Below are 20,999 nucleotides of genomic sequence, written 5' to 3' on the forward strand. Positions count from 1 at the left end.
ATCCAGACTTTTACCACCTAGAGAAAATTGCTCTTCATATTTTTACGGAATCCCTCCTAATCACTAAAAAAGTCAGCTTTGTATGCTGATGTCTCATTTGATGATGATATCAAATGTGCTTAATTGTTCCTTACTAGTTGTGCATTTAAGTTTTTTCCAGTTTTTTCACAACGTAAATCATGTTGCAAGGAGCATTCTTTTCCACATATCACTGCCCACATCTTTGATCATTGCCTTAGATTAAATTCTAGAATCAGTTTGAGTATATGTTTAATTTCCTCTTTAACCATAGTCTTTTAGAAGTTTTAAGATTTACAATTTTGGGGGAAGGGGAGTATTGGGCATTTAAACTTTGGTTATTAAGTTTTTTACATTGGGTAGGAGAATACAACGTTCAGACTGCTGTTATTGGTAAATAACCCTACTTCATGGTGTATTTTTTTAATTATGAATATCAATATTTCTAATCTTAAAAATACAATATGATATAAAACAAATAATATAAATATTCAAAATCTTGGTGTCTGTATTCTTCTTTATTAAAGCCTGAGTTGCTAGTTTTCCACAAATATTGTATTTCTATAAAATTCTCCTTGTTTATAAATAGATTTCACTACCTATATTTTGATGTTACATTATTTGATGCACAGAAGTTTACTAATCACAGCTTCACTGCATACTTAACTTTCATAAACTTAAAACTACCCTAATGCGGTTAAATGCCATTTATAAGAATTTTACTTTGTTTAAAATTAATATTCTTCTTGCTTTCCTTTTGTCTGTATTTCTCTTACCTATTTCTGTGTTTTTAATTTGAGGTGTGTGTCTTTAATTTAGCTATAGGTAATCTTTAATGTAACTGAGAGACCTTGTTTTATAAGGGTTTTTTCCTTATTTACATTTAATTTTACAGCTGTCAACTATCTTTTATAGTTCTTTGCTGTTTTCCTTGATGTCTGGTTCAGCTATTTAGACCATGTGTTGTTGTCTTTTATCTTCTTCAGGGATTTGGCAAGATATGCTCTTTTAATACTTAACTAATAATAACTTTAAGGCTGTGTAAGGCTTATAATTGAAAACTCTTATTTCCCTTATAGTTACCCTTTTTTCCCCCTAGCCTCTGTGAGTATACTGAATTCATTATTATTACTTTTATAATGTATGTTTAATCTTTCAGGAATAATTTTCTATTTCAACAAAAAATTGATATTTGTATTCAGTTCTGTGTCTCTACTTAACAATACTTTTTAAGATGTGATTCTTTAGTTTCAGTGCTCACTTTTGCTCTTTTTTTTTTCCTTCAATAAAGCTGATCCATTCTGAACTCTTAATTTTGATTCTGCTTTTAATAGGCAATAAGATTTCAGGTAATTTTTTTTCCAAGAAGGTTATTGGAGTAATCTGTTTTCTGAAATCTTGTATATCTAAGGGTATATCTTTGCTTCTTTCACACAATAAAACCAATTTTATCTGGCTAAATAAATTCTTCAGTCAAACCTTTTCCTCTCAAGACTCTGCCAACACTGGTCCCTTATATTTGGGCATTTAATATTATAGTACGGTAGAAAATTCTGGGGCCTGCTTGTCCTCATTCCCTTGCTGGGAACCTGCTTTTTTGCCTAGATGCTTGAGGACTTTTAATTTTTTGATCATAGGGATATTGTCAGGCTGTGTCTATAGAATAGGTATAATTTAATGATTTTTTCCTAGAAAACAGTAAGACCTTTTGATTCGCCTTTTTGGGTTCTTTTTAAGCTTTCTAAACGTTTTTGTCAGTTGTAGCTGTCAGTTGTTACTTCTGACCTCATTTTTCTGATTTCTTCCTTAGAGAAGTGTGATCTGTCATATTTGTATGACATCTTGTTTGATAATTATACACTTCTTTTTCTCCACATTCTGGAGGGACTCTTTCAAGTTTAATTTCATAGCACTGCTTTGATACTTTGTCACATTGAATCTTCTCAATTTGGTTTAAATTCCGCTCTTGCTCTTTTTTCTTCCTTGTAGTACTTTCTCGTCTCACAAAGCTCCGTTTCCCTGTCATCCTGTTGGCCTATGGTCACATCCTATACTCCCTTCATGGCCTTTTGGTCCTATTTTATGTCTGTTTTGTGTCTCTTAGGGAGGACACGTTTCAAATATCCAAATTTTTCTTCTCCGTTTCTGGATTTCATAATATTCAGTGGCTCCCTCTTCCTGTGAGTTTTCAGTATAACTGTTCTGTGGTGCCTCCTAGCTTCTGCTTTTTTCCTTATCCTTTCATTTTCTTGTTCTGGGGTGAGGTGAGGGCCATGCCATTTTGATGTTTGCCTGCAGGACCAGTACGTGGACCAGCCTGTCTTCTGCTCATTGGCCATTGAGGTGTTGGCTGGGTGCCGCCAAAGACCTACAGCGGGAGGAAGGTTGTGGGCTCAGCATCTTGCTCAATTCCCAGGGGGCTGCAGCCACTGTTTGACGGGCCTCAGTGAGCCCTACTACCCTTGTGGAAGGATTTTTCTCCTGAAGTTTCTGATAAGCCTCCGGCTTCTCCATCTGCACTCAGCGTCTCGGGGTGGGGGTGGGCAGGATGAGGGTGTGGTGGTAGGTGATGTGAAGGTGGGAGGGCAGAGGGGCCAAGAAGACAGCAGCCTGGCAGGAGGTAGTCCCCATGCAGGGAGCTCTCTGAGCCTGCGGACACGAGGGGGCAGGCAAAGTGTTCCCTTACTTCTTTCAGTGAGATGCAGCCACAGTGTTTCGTGAAGTAAAATGTAGGCAAGCTGCTAACTTTTCTCTTTTAATTTGGTTTCCTCTAGTTAGTAGGAATTCTCTCGGACCCTGACAGTACATTTTTTCTAGCATTGTTGTGCATTTTTCTTTCTTTCCGTCTTCATAGGTGTTCTCCCTGGGGTGCGAGCAGGCAGTTGCCATATGTCAGAAGTCCCTTACTAATATAGGGCATATAGTAGTACCTGAGTTCTCAGGCAGACACAGAAGTGTATGTCATGCATGATTTCAGGTTTCATAATCGATAAGACCGTGTGCAATAGGGGAAAAAATCTCTCCAAGGAAACTAAAATATTAACAGTGCGATTGGCAGTTAAGTCTGCCCATAGGGGAATCGACTGTATTCATTGTACTACATCATTTTATATACGGGACTTGAGCATCCCCAGGGGCTCCTAGAACCAGTCCCCCAAGGACACCGAGGAAGGGCTACAGAGGGTGTACCCCCAACAGAACTTCAGGAAATTCTAAAGAATGTACTTTAGACAGAAGGAAAGCAATCCAGAAAAAAGATGGGAGATGCAGGAAAGAATGAAGAACATTGACAGTGTAAAACATTAATACTGTCCACTGGGCTTCAAGCAGCAAGATGAACACGTAAGAGGGAGAGGAAGTGAGGTTCATATATTCAAATATCCTTGTGTGGTTTGAAGGACCGTAAAGCTATTCATTTCAGATTTTACTAAGTTAAATATGAATTTCAAAATATCTAGGGTAAAAATTATTAAGCTAAAAATATGTCCCATACTTGTAAAAATTAAGAAAGTAATTAGGAAAAATATTTAATTGATCCAAAGAAAGCCAGAGAGGAATACAAATAGAAAAGAAAGCAATATAAAGCACAAAATAAGATGGACAAAATAATCCAAAGAGAGCACTGATTACCATATAAATTGTAAAAGAGTATATAAAATACAAATAACTAAAAATATTAATTTTAAAAGGACAAAGAGGGAACTCCCTGGTGGTCCAGTGGTTAGGACTCCATGCTCTCACTGCAGGGACTGGTTTCGATCCCTGGTCAGGCAACTAAGATCCCACAAGCCACTCGGCCAAAAAACAAACAAGCAAACAACAGATTGTCAGAATGGATTATAGAAAATACAGCGTTGGGCTTCCCTGGTGGCGCAGTGGTTGAGAGTCCGCCTGCCGATGCAGGGGATGCAGGTTCGTGCCCCGGTCTGGGAGGATCCCACATGCCGCGGAGCGGCTGAGCCCGTGAGCCATGGCCGCTGGGCCTGTGCGTCCGGAGCCTGTGCTCCGCAATGGGAGAGACCACAACAGTGAGAGGCCCGCATACTGCAAAAAAAGAAAAGAAAAGAAAAGAAAATACAGCGTTATATTGCTGACAAGAAATATCTAAAGGTTTAATTTTCAGAAAGATCTAAAGTAGAGGAATGCAAAAGGATACACTTGTATTTAGACAAACTAAGGGAAAGAAAGCAGATGTAGCCATGTTATTATCAGACAAAATAGAATTTAATGCAAAAAGCATTACTAGATGTTCTGCTCCAGTGGTGGGGCTACATGTGATTTAAATATTTTTCTTTCTTTTTTAAGTTTTCTAAATATTTTTAATGTTTATGTGTTATTTTTATAATGACCCTTAAAAGCATGATGTAGCCGTATGCATTTCACTTTGCAGATTAACTTAAATAAGATGGACACTTTTCTGTCTTCTCCTTTTGTTCCAGACTGTAATGCAAATGTACATAAGGGCTGTAAAGATGCCGCCTCTCCATGTACCAAGGTAATCTCTCAGTCGTGTGTGAATATTACATGCTTGTATGCAGCTTGTTGCTTTGTGTTATCTGTTTAGGTTTTTAGATTTACTAGTTATTACTGTCTAGATTTATTTTTAAAGTGGTCGTTGTAGTGATAAAATAACACATGCTCAAAGTGTATACCTATTCAGTTAACTATGCACTTGTAGAAGTAGAGGGAACGCTCCATGATGTGGGTGGGTTAGGCTTCCTGTCAGGACCTGCTTGGTTTACCAGTGCAAACCGTGAGCATATGTAAATGAAGTCTAGAGCAGTAATTCTCAAACATCAGCACACATCAGAATCGCCTGGAGGGCCTGTTAAAACACAGATACCTGGGCCCCACTCCTAGAATTCCTGATCCAGTAGGTCTGAGTGGATTCTGACAATTTGCATTTCAAACATGTTCCCAGGTGACGCTGCTGATCCTGGGACCACAGTGTAAGTCCCACTGGACTAGAGGAATGTTCTCTGTGTTTGGGGGTGGGCTTGAGTAGATGGAGGTATTTATCATTGCGTTCCTTTGTCTCCCACTCTAAAGCCATGCCAGAAATGCACATGAGTGAGCATGATGATCCTTCAGAGGGAAGCATGGAGTCCCCAACTCTGTGTTACTTGAAACACACATTGTGTCAGGTCACAGAGTTGAGGATGACATTTCAGTGCTCAAGGTCATTGTGTCCTGTAGGCGGGAGGAATAACCAGGAACAGAAAGAACAAATAGGAGAAAGGCAGCGCTGATAAGAACTCCTTTTTGAGCCTGAGTTTGCACACAGGAACTGGAGATTTTCTGTTCCATCGGGCTTTTACTAAAGCTGGGATCTTGCTGAGACGTGTTCATGAGGCACACCTTCCTTATAACTTGCTCATCTCATTGTCATAACATTTTTCTCTTTGTTGTGTTTTATGTCTTTTGCTTTGAATTCCTCTGTTTGAAATAAAATAACAAAGAAAATGGTATAGATAAGAAGCCTGTTCTGTGTAACTGTGGACATTCTTGTAGTCCAGTGGTGCTTTGATCTTACTTTCTGCGTTTCTAATGTTCTTTACAGAAATTCCAAGTGAAATATATTAAGAACAAACCTCAGACCATCCTTGGAAGTAAGTGATGTGGAAAACGGCAAGAACTTTTTTCAGTTTCATACATACACACATTTTTTCCAATGTAAAATACCCCATCCTTTTGTTCTCTCATTTGCCCAATTATTCCTTCTTTCATAGCATATGCTGGGTGTAATTGGCATAATTTTTAGTTATACAAAGAAGTCAAGAATGTCATAAACTCTGGCAGACTACTAGCCTTTGCGCTACATGTACTATATGATCTTTATATTAGGGAAGGCTGAATGGAGGAGGTATTATGATGTCGCCTCAATTTTAAGATGCGAACTAGTGTATATGCACTATTGATAACAGCCTTTTGGGGGAAAAGAGAAACACTACATTAAATGTACATAATTTTATGTTTTCCTAGCAGTGGCACATATTTATCTTGACCAATACATACCATATGCTTCTTAAGAATCACAAAGTTAGGAAAAAGTCTTCAAGTTGAGAATCTATAGATTCTTATCAGTCTCTGTTGCTCATTATCAGAGCAACCTGATACTTTTTCGTAGCCCTGCCTGAGGCTGTGATCTCATCAGCTGCATTAGGATGGCAGTTGAAATTTCAGGGCATACCTGAGTTTTCTGTGCATATGCTTGAACTCTTTTTCTTGAATTAATACATTGTTGAAATTTAAACAATTTCTCTTAGATAATTGGCAGTCCATGACAGTCTTTACATTGCTCGCAAGGGTCAGGCACACCATTGTCCTCCTGAGTGAAAATGCTTTGATTTGATGTGAGCAATTTTGCAATTTCTTTTGCCTCAAATGTTACATAGCTTGCCTTGTGGCAGGCATTTTAAGTTTGTGGTCACTTTTCACTTCAGTGCTGCCATATGTCACCAGTGTTTTAAAAGCCACTTGAATCGGGGGGGGGGGGGTCAATGAAATATGCAAATTAATGGTGACGTGTGACTGTGTGATGTTACACAGGGGTAAACTAGTGCAGGCAGTAACAAGTGTGACACTGTTTACTCTCCTGCTTCTTCACCAGAAGTCCTTTTGACCTCAGTTGGAACGTACTCCTCAATTTCATAAGGTTAAGCATGAAAATAATTTAAAAGCATCTTAGAATTGATAGAATACCATCTGTTCCTCCTCTTAACTTAGGAATAACATTAAATCATACATGTGTAGAATCCTTTGTAATATCTTAGGGTTCCATATAAGTATTTTTCCCCTTTACTTAAGAAAGGTGTGTGCCGGGCTTCCCTGGTGGGGCAGTGGTTGGGAGTCTGCCTGCCAATGCAGGGGACGCAGGTTCGTGCCCCAGTCCGGGAGGATCCCGCATGCCGTGGAGCGGCTGGGCCCGTGAGCCGTGACCGCTGCGCCTGCACGTCCGGAGCCTGTGCTCCGCGACGGGAGAGGCCACAATGGTGGGAGGCCCGCGTACCGCAAAAAAAAAAAAAAAAGAAAGAAAGGTGTGTGCCAAGCACATAATATTATAGGATTGAAATATTTTCGGAGAGTCACTTTTTAATACACATCAAATATAAATGCGTGGATGCCCATAACATTTCAAACTGACCAGAAAGGTACTGAAGCATCATTTCATTTTCCATATGTGAGAGAGAACAGCCCAGCTTGGCTTGAAGGTTTCATCTGCCTGACATTCTTATACCGTAAAGAACAGACTCCCCAGCATTGTTCCAATCTGTTTACATGCTCTGTGTGTGTGTGTGTGCTTGTTTATACACACAGTGTACGTTCTAGTAATAGTGCTAATAACACCTTGTATCTATTTAAAGCTGGCTCTAGGGAGTACACGCAGTGGTTTATGGGCAAGCAATCCCAGTGTTTCCCTATTCCATTTTCTTGTCTGTTTGTGTAATTCCAGCCACCCACAGTCTCCAAGTGGATATGCTGAAGCAGGCCTGCAGCCTGGGTACCAGGAGGGTGTGAACTGGAAGGGACATTTGAAGCAGGTGTTGGGATGTGGCAGGGAGACTAGTTTCAAGTCTGGGCTTGTGACACATTAGAAGTAGCCATTGGAGTGTTCAGCTTCTGGCTTTTAAGAGACATCTTTACTCGTTGGCATTACTGCCCACTATGGAAACCTCATGAAGCATCCATTCTGATTTCCAGATTCTTCATTTAGAGACGTCCCACCGCCTGGGCTCTCCTTGCACCCTTCCTCCTCCATGCCTATCGGGTTGCCGACCGGGAGGAAGGAAACAGCAGGGCAAGTCCAACCATTGTCCAGAAGCGTTCCAGGCATCACCTTGGAAAGGTAAGGCTCAGTGTGGTCTTACACCTTGATGTCTCAGAGCTGCTGCCGGGGCTGACTTTTCTCCCTGTCCTTCCAGCTTCAGGAGGTCAGGGGCAGCCTTGGAGTCCGAAAGTGATGGGAGCACCTGGAGAAGCAAGTCTCAGTCTGATGAGCTGTTCCAGCCCATGGGCTCACCTCCCTCCACGGACTCCTTCTTAATGGAAGGTGAGAAGAAGACGCCTTTGCATTTACTTGGGTTTCTGTGAGCATTTGCCGAAAGGAATGTTTTCTGAAGGATGTAAGATGGAAACGTTTTCTTTTATTCTTTTTAAAAGAATTCTGTTTCATGGTGTCACTTAGCTACAGGTTCTTCTGATTAAAAAGAATGCAATTTGAGCCACAGAGGAGACTCCCAGATAGTGACCAAGGAAACATGATGCATCTTTTTAAAGGGACATATTCCCCAAAGAATATGTCATAAACGTCATGAAGAGAAAGAAATATGTGCTTGTTCTTCTTTAAAAATGTTTTACAGCTATTGATGAATTGGTATAGGATCATACATTAAAAATATATGTTTCAGTTACTTAAGACTGGACTTGCCTGGATCTCTGAGATATTTATCCCCATATGTTGCCTCCTACTTGTAGGGGAATAAAAGCATTTTTAAAAAAACATGTTTTTGGATAGGACAATCTGGGGAATTGCTTGTTGTATCCTAGCATTATTAATAGGCAAAGGAAAACCAAATGAAGGGAGAATAGTGATGAGAGAAGGGGGTGGACTCTTCCCCAGGAATCTGCTTATTTTAAATCCATTGTCATCACATCTTGACTTCTCTGAGCTAGAGTATCTCTAAGGAGTGCCATTTGGACAAATAGAATTTAGTTTTCCTGAAAGGGGTATATGTGTGTTGTCAAAGTCTATCAGAAAAATCTGTACTCACATGTGACTGGAGGCCTTATACCCTGCTTCATGTTTATATTAAGGACAGCAAGCCAAGTAAAGAGCAAATAAAGTGGACAAGTACAAGATTCAGTTTTGAGTAAACAGCGCAAAGCAACCCAGGGCAAAAGAAATCAGTGGGTTTAAGATTCTGTGAGCACATCGTGGACTCTGCAGGTTACCAAAAATAAAACTAAAATAGGACAAGTCAAAAAAAAAACAAACAAAAGAATCTTCAATATATATATATATTTTTTTGGCATATACACAATCACTATTTTAATACCTGATTCTGCTTTGCTTTCATGAGGGCGATCTTGATTTGAACCACTTCACTTGTTTGGTTTCAGATGTTTCAATTGCCTATCACAGTATTTTGGCTTAGTTGTTTCTATGTTCATAGCAGGTTTCTTTAGGGTGATGAATCCATAAACATGGGCACTTGTGAAGGTCTGTTTGTGTTACGTGTATTCACCCACTTCTGACTTTTCTTTTCTTTCTTCAACGCACATTAGATGTCGTGGATTCGTCTCTGTGGAGTGACCTCAGCAGTGATGCCCAAGGGTTTGAAGCAGAATCTTGGAGTCTGGCGGTGGACCCCTCATTTTGTAGTAGGCAGGAGAAGGATGTCATCAAAAGACAGGATGTCATTTTTGGTAAGCATTTCAAACATTCTCTCTGGGCTCCAGCAGTGTGGTGCAGAGGAAAGTGCATGGCATTTGAAACCATACATACCTGGATTCAAGGCTAGGTTCAAATCCTGGTTCTACCATTTCCTAGTTACTTGGTCTCAGATAAAATATTTAACTCACATGGACTTCAGTTTTTCCTTTTGTAAAATGGGGATAATGATTAAAATGTTGTGAGGCTTAAATGAGGCATTGTCTGTACCTGGTATAAGCAAATTTTATGTCTTCTACCCTTTTCAAGTTTACTTAGGCATGGTCTCTACTCTTTCACCTCTTCTGTTGTATGAATCACAGTGACTGTTCACATATTTTAAGGTAGGGTAGTCAGGACTGCTGCATGCAGGGCCCTGTAGTTTGCTTGCACACAGCCAGAGACTGTGACTCACATAGACGCAGAGGGACTGGCGGCACCTGGCTTAGGGCCGTGTGTGATTGTGTGCCTCAGTCCTGAGTATGGAATTCAACTGTGGGAGGTTTTACGATTTCATGCTATTTGGGGTGAAGGCCGTCTGAATTAAGGGAGGTTAGATTATAGACTAGTTAGGAAAAAATGAAGTTTAAAAATTTTTCAAGTATGAAGTAGATGCTAAAATGTGGTTCCAAGAAAATACCTTACCTTAAATATGAGATTAACTCTTAGTTTTTGCTAATTCTGTGTGTACAAAGCATGGGCCGCAAAGTCCGGTGGCAACGATGGCCGCTTTTCTCCTGTGTGAAGTGGTGGTTATGTAGACCAGAGGAGCCGATGTGTAGTGTGCTGGCATCTAGGGCTGTGCAGGTGGGAGCTACCTTGGAAAGAGTGATACTGTCCCCTTTAGTATTTCTCACTTAATTTATATTATACTGTAATTTTTCTTCATTTATTTCTTGATTTCATATATTATTAAAAATAATCTCACCCATGTGGGATGAATTATATCGTGTAGTTCACAGCATGGCCTCAGGGTCAGAAAGTCTTGTGTTCCAGGGAAAATCCTTCACCTCTCTTCTTCATGTCTCTCTTTTAAAGATAAGGAAAATCATTCCTATTTTGGGGGTCATAACAGATAAATGGATTAACGGGTATGGTAGATGCTTAGTATGGAGTAGATATTAAAAATATGGTAGGATACAATAATTAATAATAATAATTTAAAGTTAGTCAGTTCCCAATTAGAGTTTTGTTTATGATAAAATAATAAACAAAGCTACATTTAGATTTGTTTATCCTCCATGGCTGATGTTTTGTGTTCTTTTTCAAAACATGTACATGAGTTTGGAAATACTCATTAATCTAGAACTTGTACTTCTGATGCTCCTACAAATTGTGAATTATTGTTTTCTCTCATGATGCATTTTTAAAATTGAGATATAGTCACAAAAAATTGAGATATAAATTTCACCCCTTTACAGTGTATAATCTATATTGTAGTATATTTGTAAAGTTTTAGTATATTTATAAAGTTGTGCAACCATCAACCACTGTTTAATTCCAGAGCGTTTTCATCACTCCAGAAAGAAACCCTGTGCCCATTAGCAGTCACTCCCCTTTGTCCCCTCCCACCAGTACCTGGCAACCACTAATCTACTTTCTCTCCCTATGAATATGTCCCTATGAACATTACAATATTTAGTTTTTTGGGCCTGGCTTCTTTCACTTAACATATTGTTTTCAAGGTTCACCCATGCTGTAATAGAAATCAGCACTCTATTCCTTTTTGTGGCTGAGTAATATTTCATTGTATAGATATACTACACTTTGTTCATCTAATCATGACTTGATGGTCATTTTGGGTTAACCACTGTGGAGGTCACATGGTACTTTATGTTTAACCTTTTGAAGAACTGCCTATTTTCCAAAGCAGCTGTACCATTTTACATTCACACCAGCAATGTATAAGGGTTTCAGTTTCTCCACAGCTTACCAAGGCTTCTTTATTGTTCATCCTTTAACTTACAATTATTGTAGTGTGTGTAAAGTGGTGCCTCATTGTGGTTTTGGTTTGTATTTCCCTGATGGCTAATGATGTTGTGCATCTTTTCATGTGCACATTGGCCATTGGTATATCTCTTTAGAGAAACGTATATTCAAATCTTTGGCCTATTTTTTTTTTTTTTTTTCTTTTTGCGGTACGCAGGCCTCTCACTGTTGTGGCCTCTCCCCGTTGCGGAGCACAGGCTCCGGACGCGCAGGCTCAGCGGCCATGGCTCACGGGCCCAGCCGCTCCGTGGCATGTGGGATCTTCCCGGACCGGGGCACGAACCCATATCCCCTGCATCGGCAGGCGGACTCTCAACCACTGCGCCACCAGGGAAGCCCCTTTGGCCTATTTTGAAGTGGGTTTTTTTGTTGTTGTTGAGTCATAAGTGTTCTTTATATATTCTGGACTCAAGTCCCTTATCAAATACCTTATCAAATATCAAATATTTGCAAATATTTTCTCCCATTGTATAGGTTGTCTTTTCACTTTCTTGATGATGTCTCTTGATCATGACACATTGTTTTCTCCTGGAGAAAATGGAATTTCAGAGACAGATCCAATAATAGAAAGGACCTACTGTTGTATGCATTGAGGAACTTTATTATATTTAATTCAACATAATTCACCAAATTAATTGTGCTCCTACTCAATAAAAAACACACAAAAAAATGAAAGAAGGAAAAAGAAAGAAAAGAGGTAAACTAAGTTACATTTTATAGAGCATTCAGGGGAAAATAAAACCTGGTGCCCAACTGAAGATACCTAAAGATGTTAGCTGGTTATATTATGAAAGTTTGATACATTGGATTCTTACATCTTGGACTTGACTTATACATATCCTCATATAATGTCAGGAAAAAAGAGAATAGTTTAATATTTTGAGCTTACATTAAATGTTTAATTAATGCTGACTTCAACAGTAGAAGAATATTATTATTCCTAAACATTCCCTCTTCTTTTATTTTATTTGTGTAACATACAGTGTTTAGCTACTAATTTATGTCAATAGGGATACATTTTTAAAAATTGAGGTATAATTGACATACAACATTATATTAGTTTCAGATGTACAACTTAATAATTGTCTGTATTGCAAAATGGTCACCACAGTAAGTCTAGTTAACATCAGAGGACACTTGTGTTTTTAAAGCTTGTTTCTGCTCACCTGTTTCAGAGTTAATGCAGACAGAAATGCATCACATCCAGACCCTGTTCATCATGTCCGAGATCTTCAGGAAAGGGATGAAGGAGGAGCTGCAGCTTGACCACAGCACGGTGGATAAAATCTTCCCCTGTTTAGATGAGTTACTTGAAATCCACAGGCATTTCTTCTATAGTATGAAGGAGCGAAGGCAAGAATCCTGTATTGGCAACGACAGGAATTTCGTCATCAACCGAATGGGAGATATTCTAGTACAACAGGTGAGAAAGGTATAAAGGTCTTAAAACCTCAAAGCCTAAAGGTATGCAGATGTCTAGAGTATTCAAAGCCTGCAGAGAACTGGAATTGATTTCATTATGATTATTGACAGATGGGTTTAGCTGGTTGTCTTTTATTTGATGTTGGTGTGTATGACCGATGTCTGAGAGTTTTTAATAGCCAGTGACTCTTCTGTGTGTCACAGGACTTGGATGGAGAAAATTTACATAGACTGTTTGTTTTTGTTTTTTTTTGCTGCGCTGTGCGGCTTGCAGGATCTTAGTTCCCCAAGCAGGGATTGAACCCTTGCCCTCGGCAGCGAAAGCGTGGAGTCCTAATCACTAGACCACCAAGGAATTCCCTACTTAGACTTCTTGATGTGATGGGCTCTCTAGTAACATGCCTTCCTGAGTGGCCCGTGACAGTCTCACGGATATCTCCAAGATAAGTGCTGCCTAATTTTAGGAAGAGTGAGGCAGATCTATTATCATGAAAGCCCTGGAGTTCATGCCTGGGGGATAAGACAAGCAAATCTCACTCAAAGGGGGCACTTTTTAGGTGCTTGGGATGTTTGAAGCATCAGTGAGAATGGGCTGTGCCACTCTCGTAGTTAAAAAAAAAAAAAAAAAAAACACCTTACTTTTGACAATTTGTATTGGTCCCCGATCTCTCTGAAAGAGGCTCTGCATTTAAAACATGCTAATACAGAAGTTAAATAACATGTATCCAGCAGCAGGGACTTTCAAGGTACTTCCATTATATTACCTCACTTAACCAACACAACACAGTGAGGCAAATATTTATTTTCCCTAAAACTGAGGCATGGAGAAGTAATGACTTTCTCAAGGTCACACATCTCCTAAGTGGCATAGCTGGGATCTGAGTTAAGAATATATCTTTGTGGGCTTCCCTGGTGGCGCAGTGGTTGGGAGTCTGCCTGCCAATGCAGGGGACGTGGGTTCGTGCCCCAGTCTGGGAAGATCCCACATGCCGCGGAGCGGCTGGGCCCGTGAGCCATGGCCGCTGAGCCCGCGCATCCGGAGCCTGTGCTCCGCAACGGGAGAGGCCACAACAGTGAGAGGCCCATGTACCGCAAAAAAAAAAAAAAAAAAAAAAAAGAATATATCTTTGTGATATCCACAGTGACATTCTGGGGAGGCTTTCTAACACCACTAGTCTGTAAGTCCCAGTAAGGCAGGAAGTCTCGTCTGTTTGGTTACCACTGTATTTCAACACCTAGAACAGTGCTTGGTACTATAAGTGTTTATTGAATGAAGGGGTCACTTGGGAAAAACACACCAGGAATTCACTCCAATGCTATGTTTTGCAGTCACTTACAGCATTTGAGGAAAGGCATGGAGATCTATCCCTAATTACTTTAGTTTGGCGTTCTCTAAGTAGATGCCAAAATGTCCCCTCCAAAATATTAATTTTGTATCAGTTTCACCCTGTCACACACACCAGTCAAGTTTAGCTGTTGGTCTATAGGTTAAACATTTAAATATGCTTAAATACAAATATTTTTAATACACAAAAAGAAGAAAGAATCCTGACAATTGCCCAAAATCTTCTTCCTCATGTCTAACAATGTAAAAATCCACACTAGTTATAAGTTTCTAGTCAAAGCACTATGTGCTTTGCATATTATCTTTGAAGTCCTAGACCTGTTCTGTCTTCATAATTCACCTGAAACATATACAGTGCCAGGTTAAGAGACCGTAAAGTACTTGGGAAGACAGTTTGAATAAAAATGTCTGATTGTGTCTTGGTGAACTTGAATCCGAGTGAGTGCATTCAAAAATGAAGTGCGAGCTTATTTTATCATTTGAAAGTATTTGCACAATCTCTCGTTCCTTGATACAAACAATCATGACTTTTAATTCTAATAATTTAAAACATTTTTTCGTTCTTGTGTCACTTTCATAGTTAACAAAAATTTCACATCTTTACCAGATATATTTTTTATTTAATTTTATGGAATTTGAGGACAAGTTTTGGGAAATTGGCTATTACACAGGGTGAGCCTGGTGGTCTTTTGGATGAAAAGGAAAATCCTCGGTATTCAGAGAAAAGGATTAAGTCTGCTTTTGTGTTCCTGTTGGTGGACATGCTTAGTGGGTATGGCTAGGGCTTCCTTCCAATACTATGTAAATAAAGTTATCTCCTGAAGAATGTATTAGCAAAGTCCTCAGACAATGGCTATGGGAGTGGCACTCTGTAGGAGCAGAGGGAGAGCAAGCTGTTGAAGGATGTATGAGAGAGTCTGGGGAAATCCCACACTCCAACCTCGGGGACTCCATAGATCTCAGGAGGCTGGGCTGGAATATGATGGTAACTTAGTCAGTGGGAACTTGCGGTGTTGGTGAGAATTTGTGAACATGTGGAACATACTTGATATATAGCAGTGGTTTTCCAATTTCAGGTACATAGGAATCTCCTAAAGCTTGTTAAGAACGAGGTATTCTGTGCTCCCAATCCCTAGTGTGTTGTTTGATAGGATTGGGTCAGGGGGTTGACATTTTAAAATTATTTTTTCCCCAATGGTAATATCTTACAGAGCTATAATACAGTACCACAACCAGGATACTGATAGGGATACAGCAAAACGCCAGAACATTTCTATCACAATAAGGATTGCTCATCTGGCCATTTTATAGCCACACCTACTTCCCTCCTGTTCCCAACTGCTGGCAATCACTAATCTGTTCTTTCTATAATTTTGTCATTTCAATCCAGTTATATAAATTACATACATGTTATATAGATTATATACACAGTATGTCCCTTTTGGATTGGCTTTTTTTCACTCAGCACAATTCTCTGCATCATCTAGATGGCTGTGTATGTCAGTAGTTCATTCCTTTTTACTGTTGAGTTGTATACCAGAGTATGAATGTACCACAGTTTGTTTATTTATTTATTTCTTAACATCTTTATTGGAGTATAATTGCTTTACGATGTTGTGTTAGTTTCTGCTGTATAACAAAGTGAATCAGCTATACATATACATATATCACCATATCTCCTCCCTCTTGCGGCTCTCTCCCTCCCACTCTCGCTATCCCCCCCTCTAAGTGGTCACAAAGCCCACAGCTGATCTCCCTGTGCTATGCAGCTGCTTCCCACTATCTGGTTTACATTTGGTAGTGTATATATGTCCGTGCCACTCTCTCACTTTGTCCCAGCTTACCCTTCCCCCTTCCCGTGTCCTCAAGTCCATTCTCTACATCTGCGTCTTTGTTCCTGTCCTGCCCCTAGGTTCTTCAGAACCACTTTTTTTTTTTTTTTTTAGATTCAATATATATGTGTCAGCATACGGTATTTATTTTTCTCTTTCTGATTTATTTTCACTTTGTATGACAGACTCTAGGTCCATCCATCTCATTTCAAATAACTCAATTCGTTTCTTTTTATGGCTGAGTAATATTCCATTGTATATATATGTCACATCTTCTTTATCCATTCATCTGTCAGTGGACACTTAGGTTGCTTCCATGTCATGGCTATTGTAAATAGTGCTGCAGTGAACATTGTGGTACATGATTCTTTTTGAATTATGGTTTCCTCAGGATATATGCCCAGTAGTGGGATTGCTGGGTTGTAGGGTAGTTCTGTTTTTAGTTTTTTAGGGAATCTCCATACTGTTCTCCATAGTGGCTGTATCAATTTACATTCCCACCAACAGTGCAAGAGGGTTCCCTTTTCTCCACACCCTCTCCAGCATTTATTGTTTGTAGATTTTTTGATGATGTCCATTCTGACTGGTGTGAGGTGATACCTCATTGTAGTTTTGATTTACATTTCGCTAATGATTAGTGATGTTGAGCATCCTTTGATGTGTTTGTTGGCAATCTATATATCTTCTTTGGAGAAATGTCTGTTTAGGTCTTTGCCCATTTTTGGATTGGGTTGTTTGTTTTTTTGATATTGAGCTGCTTGTATATTTTGGAGACTAATCCTTTGTCAGTTGCTTCATTTGCAAATATTTTCTCCCATTCTGAGGGTTGTCTTTTCGTCTTTTTTATGGTTTCCTTTGCTGTGCAAAAGCTTTTAAGTTTCATTAGGTCCTATTTGTTTTTATTTATTTTTTTTAAATTTTGGGGTCCCATTTGTTTATTTTTGTTTTTATTTCCATTTCTCTTGGAGGTGAGTCACAAAGGATCTTGCTGTGATTTATGTCATAGAGTATTCTGCCTATGTTTTCCTCTAAGAGTTTTATAGTGTCTGGCCTTACATTTAGGTCTTTAATCCATTTTGAGTTTATTTTTGTGTATGGTGTTAGGGAGTGTTCTAATTTCATTCTTTTACATGTAGCTGTCCAGTTTTCCCAGCACCACTTATTGAAGAGGCTGTCTTTTCTCCATTGTATATTCTTGCCTCCTTTATCAAAGATAAGGTGACCATATGTGTGTGGGTTTATCTCTGGGCTTTCTCTCCTGTTCCATTAATCTGTATTTCTGATTTTGTGCCAGTACAGTACTGTCTTGATTGCTGTAGCTTTGTAGTATAGTATGAAGTCAGAGAGCCTGATTCCTCCAGCTCCGTTTTTCTTTCTCAAGATTGTTTTGGCTATTCGGGGTCTTTTGTGTTTCCATACAAATTGTGATATTTTTTGTTCTAGTTCTGTGAAAAATGCCATTGGTAGTTTGATAGGGATTGCATTGAATCTGTAGATTGCTTTGGGTAGTATAATCATTTTCACAGTATTGATTCTTCCAATCCAAGAACATGGTATATCTCTCCATCTGTTTGTATCATCTTTAATTTCTTTCATCAGTGTCTTATAGTTTTCTACATACACGTCTTTTGTCTCCTTAGGTAGGTTTATTCCTAGGTATTTTATTCTTTTTGTTGCAATGGTAAATGGGAGTGTTTCCTTAATTTCTCTTTCAGATGTTTCATCATTAGTGTATAGGAATGTAAGAGATTTCTGTGCATTAATTTTGTATCCTGCTACATTACCAAATTCATTGATTAGCTCTAGTAGTTTTCTGGTAGCATCATTAGGATTCTCTATGTATAGTATCATGTCATCTGCAAACATTGACAGTTTTACTTCTTCTTTCACAATTTGGATTCCTTTTATTTCTTTTTCTTCTCTGATTGCTGTGGCTAAAACTTCCAAAACTATGTTGAATAATAGTGGTGAGAGTGGGGAACCTTGTCTTGTTCCTTATCTTAGTGGAAGTGGTTTCAGTTTTTCACCATTGAGGATGATGTTGGCTGTGGGTTTGTCATATATGGACTTTATTATGTTGATGTAAGTTCCCTGTATGCCTACTTTCTGGAGGGTTTTTATCCTAAATGGGTGTTGAATTTTGTCAAAAGCTTTTTCTGCATCTATTGAGATGATCATATGGTTTTTATCCTTCAGGTTCTTAATATGGTGTATCACATTGATTGATTTGCCTATATTGAAGAATCCTTGCATTCCCTGGATAAACCCCAGTTGATCACAGTGTTTGATCCTTTTAATGTGCTGCTGGATTCTGTTTACTAGTCTTTTGTTGAGGATTTTTGCATCTATGTTCATCAATGATATTGGCCTGTAGTTTTCTTTCTTTGTGACAGCTTTGTTTGGTTTTGGTATCAGGGTGATGGTGGCCTCGTAGAATGAGTTTGGGAGTGTTCCTCCCTCTGCTATATTTTGGAAGAGTTTGAGAAGGATAGGTGTTAGCTCTTCTCTAAATGTTTGATAGAATTCACCTGTGAAGCTATCTGGTCCTGGGCTTTTGTTTGTTGGAAGATTTTTAATTACAATTTCAATTTCAGTGCTTGTGATTGGTCTGTTTATATCTTCTATTTCTTCCTGGTTCAGTCTCAGAAGGTTGTGCTTTTCTAAGAATTTGTCCATTTCTTCCAAGTTGTCCATTTTATTGGCATTTAGTTGCTTGTAGTAATCTCTCATGATCCTTTGTATTTCTGCAGTGTCTGTTCTTACGTCTCCCTTTTCATTTCTAATTCTGTTGATTTAAGTCTTTTCCCTTTTTTCTTGATGAGTCTGGCTAATGGTTTATCAATTTTGTTTATCCTCTCAAAGAACCAGCTTTTAGTTTTATTGAGCTTTGCTATTGTTTCCTTCATTTCTTTTTCATTTATTTCTGATCTGATTTTTATGATTTCTTTCCTTCTGCCAATTTTGGGGTTTTTTTTGTTCTTTCTCTAATTGCTTTAGGTGTAAGGTTAGGTTGTTTATTTGAGATGTTTCTTGTTTCTTGAGGTAGGATTGTATTGCTATAAACTTCCCTCTTAGAACTGCTTTTGTTTCATCGTATAGATTTTGGGTTGTCGTGTTTTCATTCTCATTTGTTTCTAGGTATTTTTTGATTTCCTCTTTGATTTCTTCAGTGATCTCTTGGTTATTTAGTAGTATATTGTTTAGCCTCCATGTGTTTGTATTTTTTACAGTTTTTTTCCTGTAATTGATATCTAGTCTTGTAGAGTTGTGATATGTGTTGATATGATTTCAATTTTCTTAAATTTACCAAGGCTTGATTTGTGACCCAAGATATGATCTATCCTGGAGACTGTTCCATGAGCACTTGAGAAGAAAGTGTATTCTGTTGTTTTTGGATGGGATGTCTTTAAATATCAATTATGTCCATCTTGTTTAATGTGTCATTTAAAGCTTATGTTTCCCTATTTATTTTCATTTTGGATGATCTGTCCATTGGTGAAAGTGGGGTGTTAAAGTCCCCTACTATGATTTTGTTACTGTCGATTTCCCCTTTTATGGCTTTTAGCATTTGCCTTATGTATTGAGGTGCTCCTATGGTGGGTGCTTAAGTATTTTAAATTGTTATATCTTCTTCTTGGATTGATCCCTTGATCATTATGTAGTGTCCTTTTTTGTCTCTTGTAATAGTCTTTATTTTAAAGTCTATTTTGTCTGATATGAGAATTGCTACTCCAGCCTTCTTTTGATTTCCATTTGCATGGAATATCTTTTTCCATCCCCTCACTTTCAGTCTGTATGTGTCCCTAGGTCTGAAGTGGGTCTCTTGTAGACAGCATATATACGGGCCTTGTTTTTGTATCCATTTAGCCAGTCTATGTCTTTTGGTTGGGCCATTTAATCCATTTACAGTTAATGTAGTTATCGATATGTATTTTCCTATTACAATTTTCTTAATTGTTTTGGGTTTGTTATTGTAGGTCTTTTTCTTCTCTTGTGTTTCCTGCGTAGAGAAGTTCCTTTAGCATTTGTTGTAAAGCTGGTTTGGTGGTGCTGATTTCTCTTAGCTTTTGCTTGTCTGTAAAGGTTTTAATTTCTCCATCGAATCTGAATGAGATGCTTGCTGGGTAATCTTTGTTGTAGGTTTTTCCCTTTAATCACTTTTAATATGTCCTGCCACTCCCTTCTGGCCTGCAGAGTTTCTGCTGAAAGATCAGCTGTTAACCTTATGGGGATTTCCTTGTATGTTATTTGTTGCTTTTCCCTTTCTGCTTTTAATATTTTTTCTTTGTGTTTAATTTTTGATAGTTTGATTAATATGTGTCTTGGCATGTTTCTTCTTGGATTTATCCTGTATGCGACTCTCTGTGCTTCCTGGACTTGATTGACTATTTCCTTTCGCATGTTAGGGAAGTTTTCAACTATAATCTCTTCAAATATTTTCTCAGTCCCTTTCTTTTTCTCTTCTTCTTCTGGAACCCCTATAATTTGAATGGTGGTGCATTTGATGTTGTCCTAGAGGTCTCTGAGACTGTCCTCAGTTCTTTTCATTCTTTATTCTGCTCTGTGGTAGTTATTTCCACTATTTTATCTTCCTGGTCACTTATCCGTTCTTCTGCCTCAGTTATTCTGCTATTCATTCCTTCTAGAGAATTTTTAATTTCATTTACTGTATTCATCATTGTTTGTTTGCTCTTTAGTTCTTCTAGGTCCTTGTTAAGCATTTCTTGTATTTTCTCCATTCTATTTCCAAGATTTTGGATCATGTTTACTATCATTACTCTGAATTCTTTTACAGGTAGACTGCCTATTTCCTCTTCATTTGTTTGGTCTGGTGGGTTTTTACTTTGCTCCTTCATCTACTGTGTATTTCTCTGTCTGCTCATTTTGCTTAACTTTCTTAACTGGGGTCTCATTTTTGCAGGCTGCAGTTTTGTAGTTCCCATTGTTTTTGGTGTCTGCCCCC

The 20,999-nt window shown here is 38.6% G+C and overlaps 1 protein-coding gene across 3 annotated transcripts in view; it reads left to right on the forward strand.

Annotated features, from left to right (window-relative positions):
• The window catches only part of ARHGEF28 (Rho guanine nucleotide exchange factor 28), a 311,840-nt gene that overhangs the window by 225,637 nt on the left and 65,204 nt on the right, over positions 1-20,999 (forward strand). For all 3 annotated transcript variants that reach the window (XM_060093040.1, XM_060093041.1, XM_060093042.1), the window contains 6 exons: positions 4,458-4,513; positions 5,579-5,627; positions 7,720-7,864; positions 7,941-8,068; positions 9,304-9,444; positions 12,613-12,860. In XM_060093040.1, coding sequence (XP_059949023.1) covers positions 4,458-4,513; positions 5,579-5,627; positions 7,720-7,864; positions 7,941-8,068; positions 9,304-9,444; positions 12,613-12,860 — 767 coding nt within the window. The remainder of the gene's footprint in view (positions 1-4,457; positions 4,514-5,578; positions 5,628-7,719; positions 7,865-7,940; positions 8,069-9,303; positions 9,445-12,612; positions 12,861-20,999) is intronic.

Source organism: Mesoplodon densirostris, chromosome 3 (genome assembly GCF_025265405.1).
Source record: "Mesoplodon densirostris isolate mMesDen1 chromosome 3, mMesDen1 primary haplotype, whole genome shotgun sequence".
Taxonomy (NCBI): domain Eukaryota; kingdom Metazoa; phylum Chordata; class Mammalia; order Artiodactyla; family Ziphiidae; genus Mesoplodon; species Mesoplodon densirostris.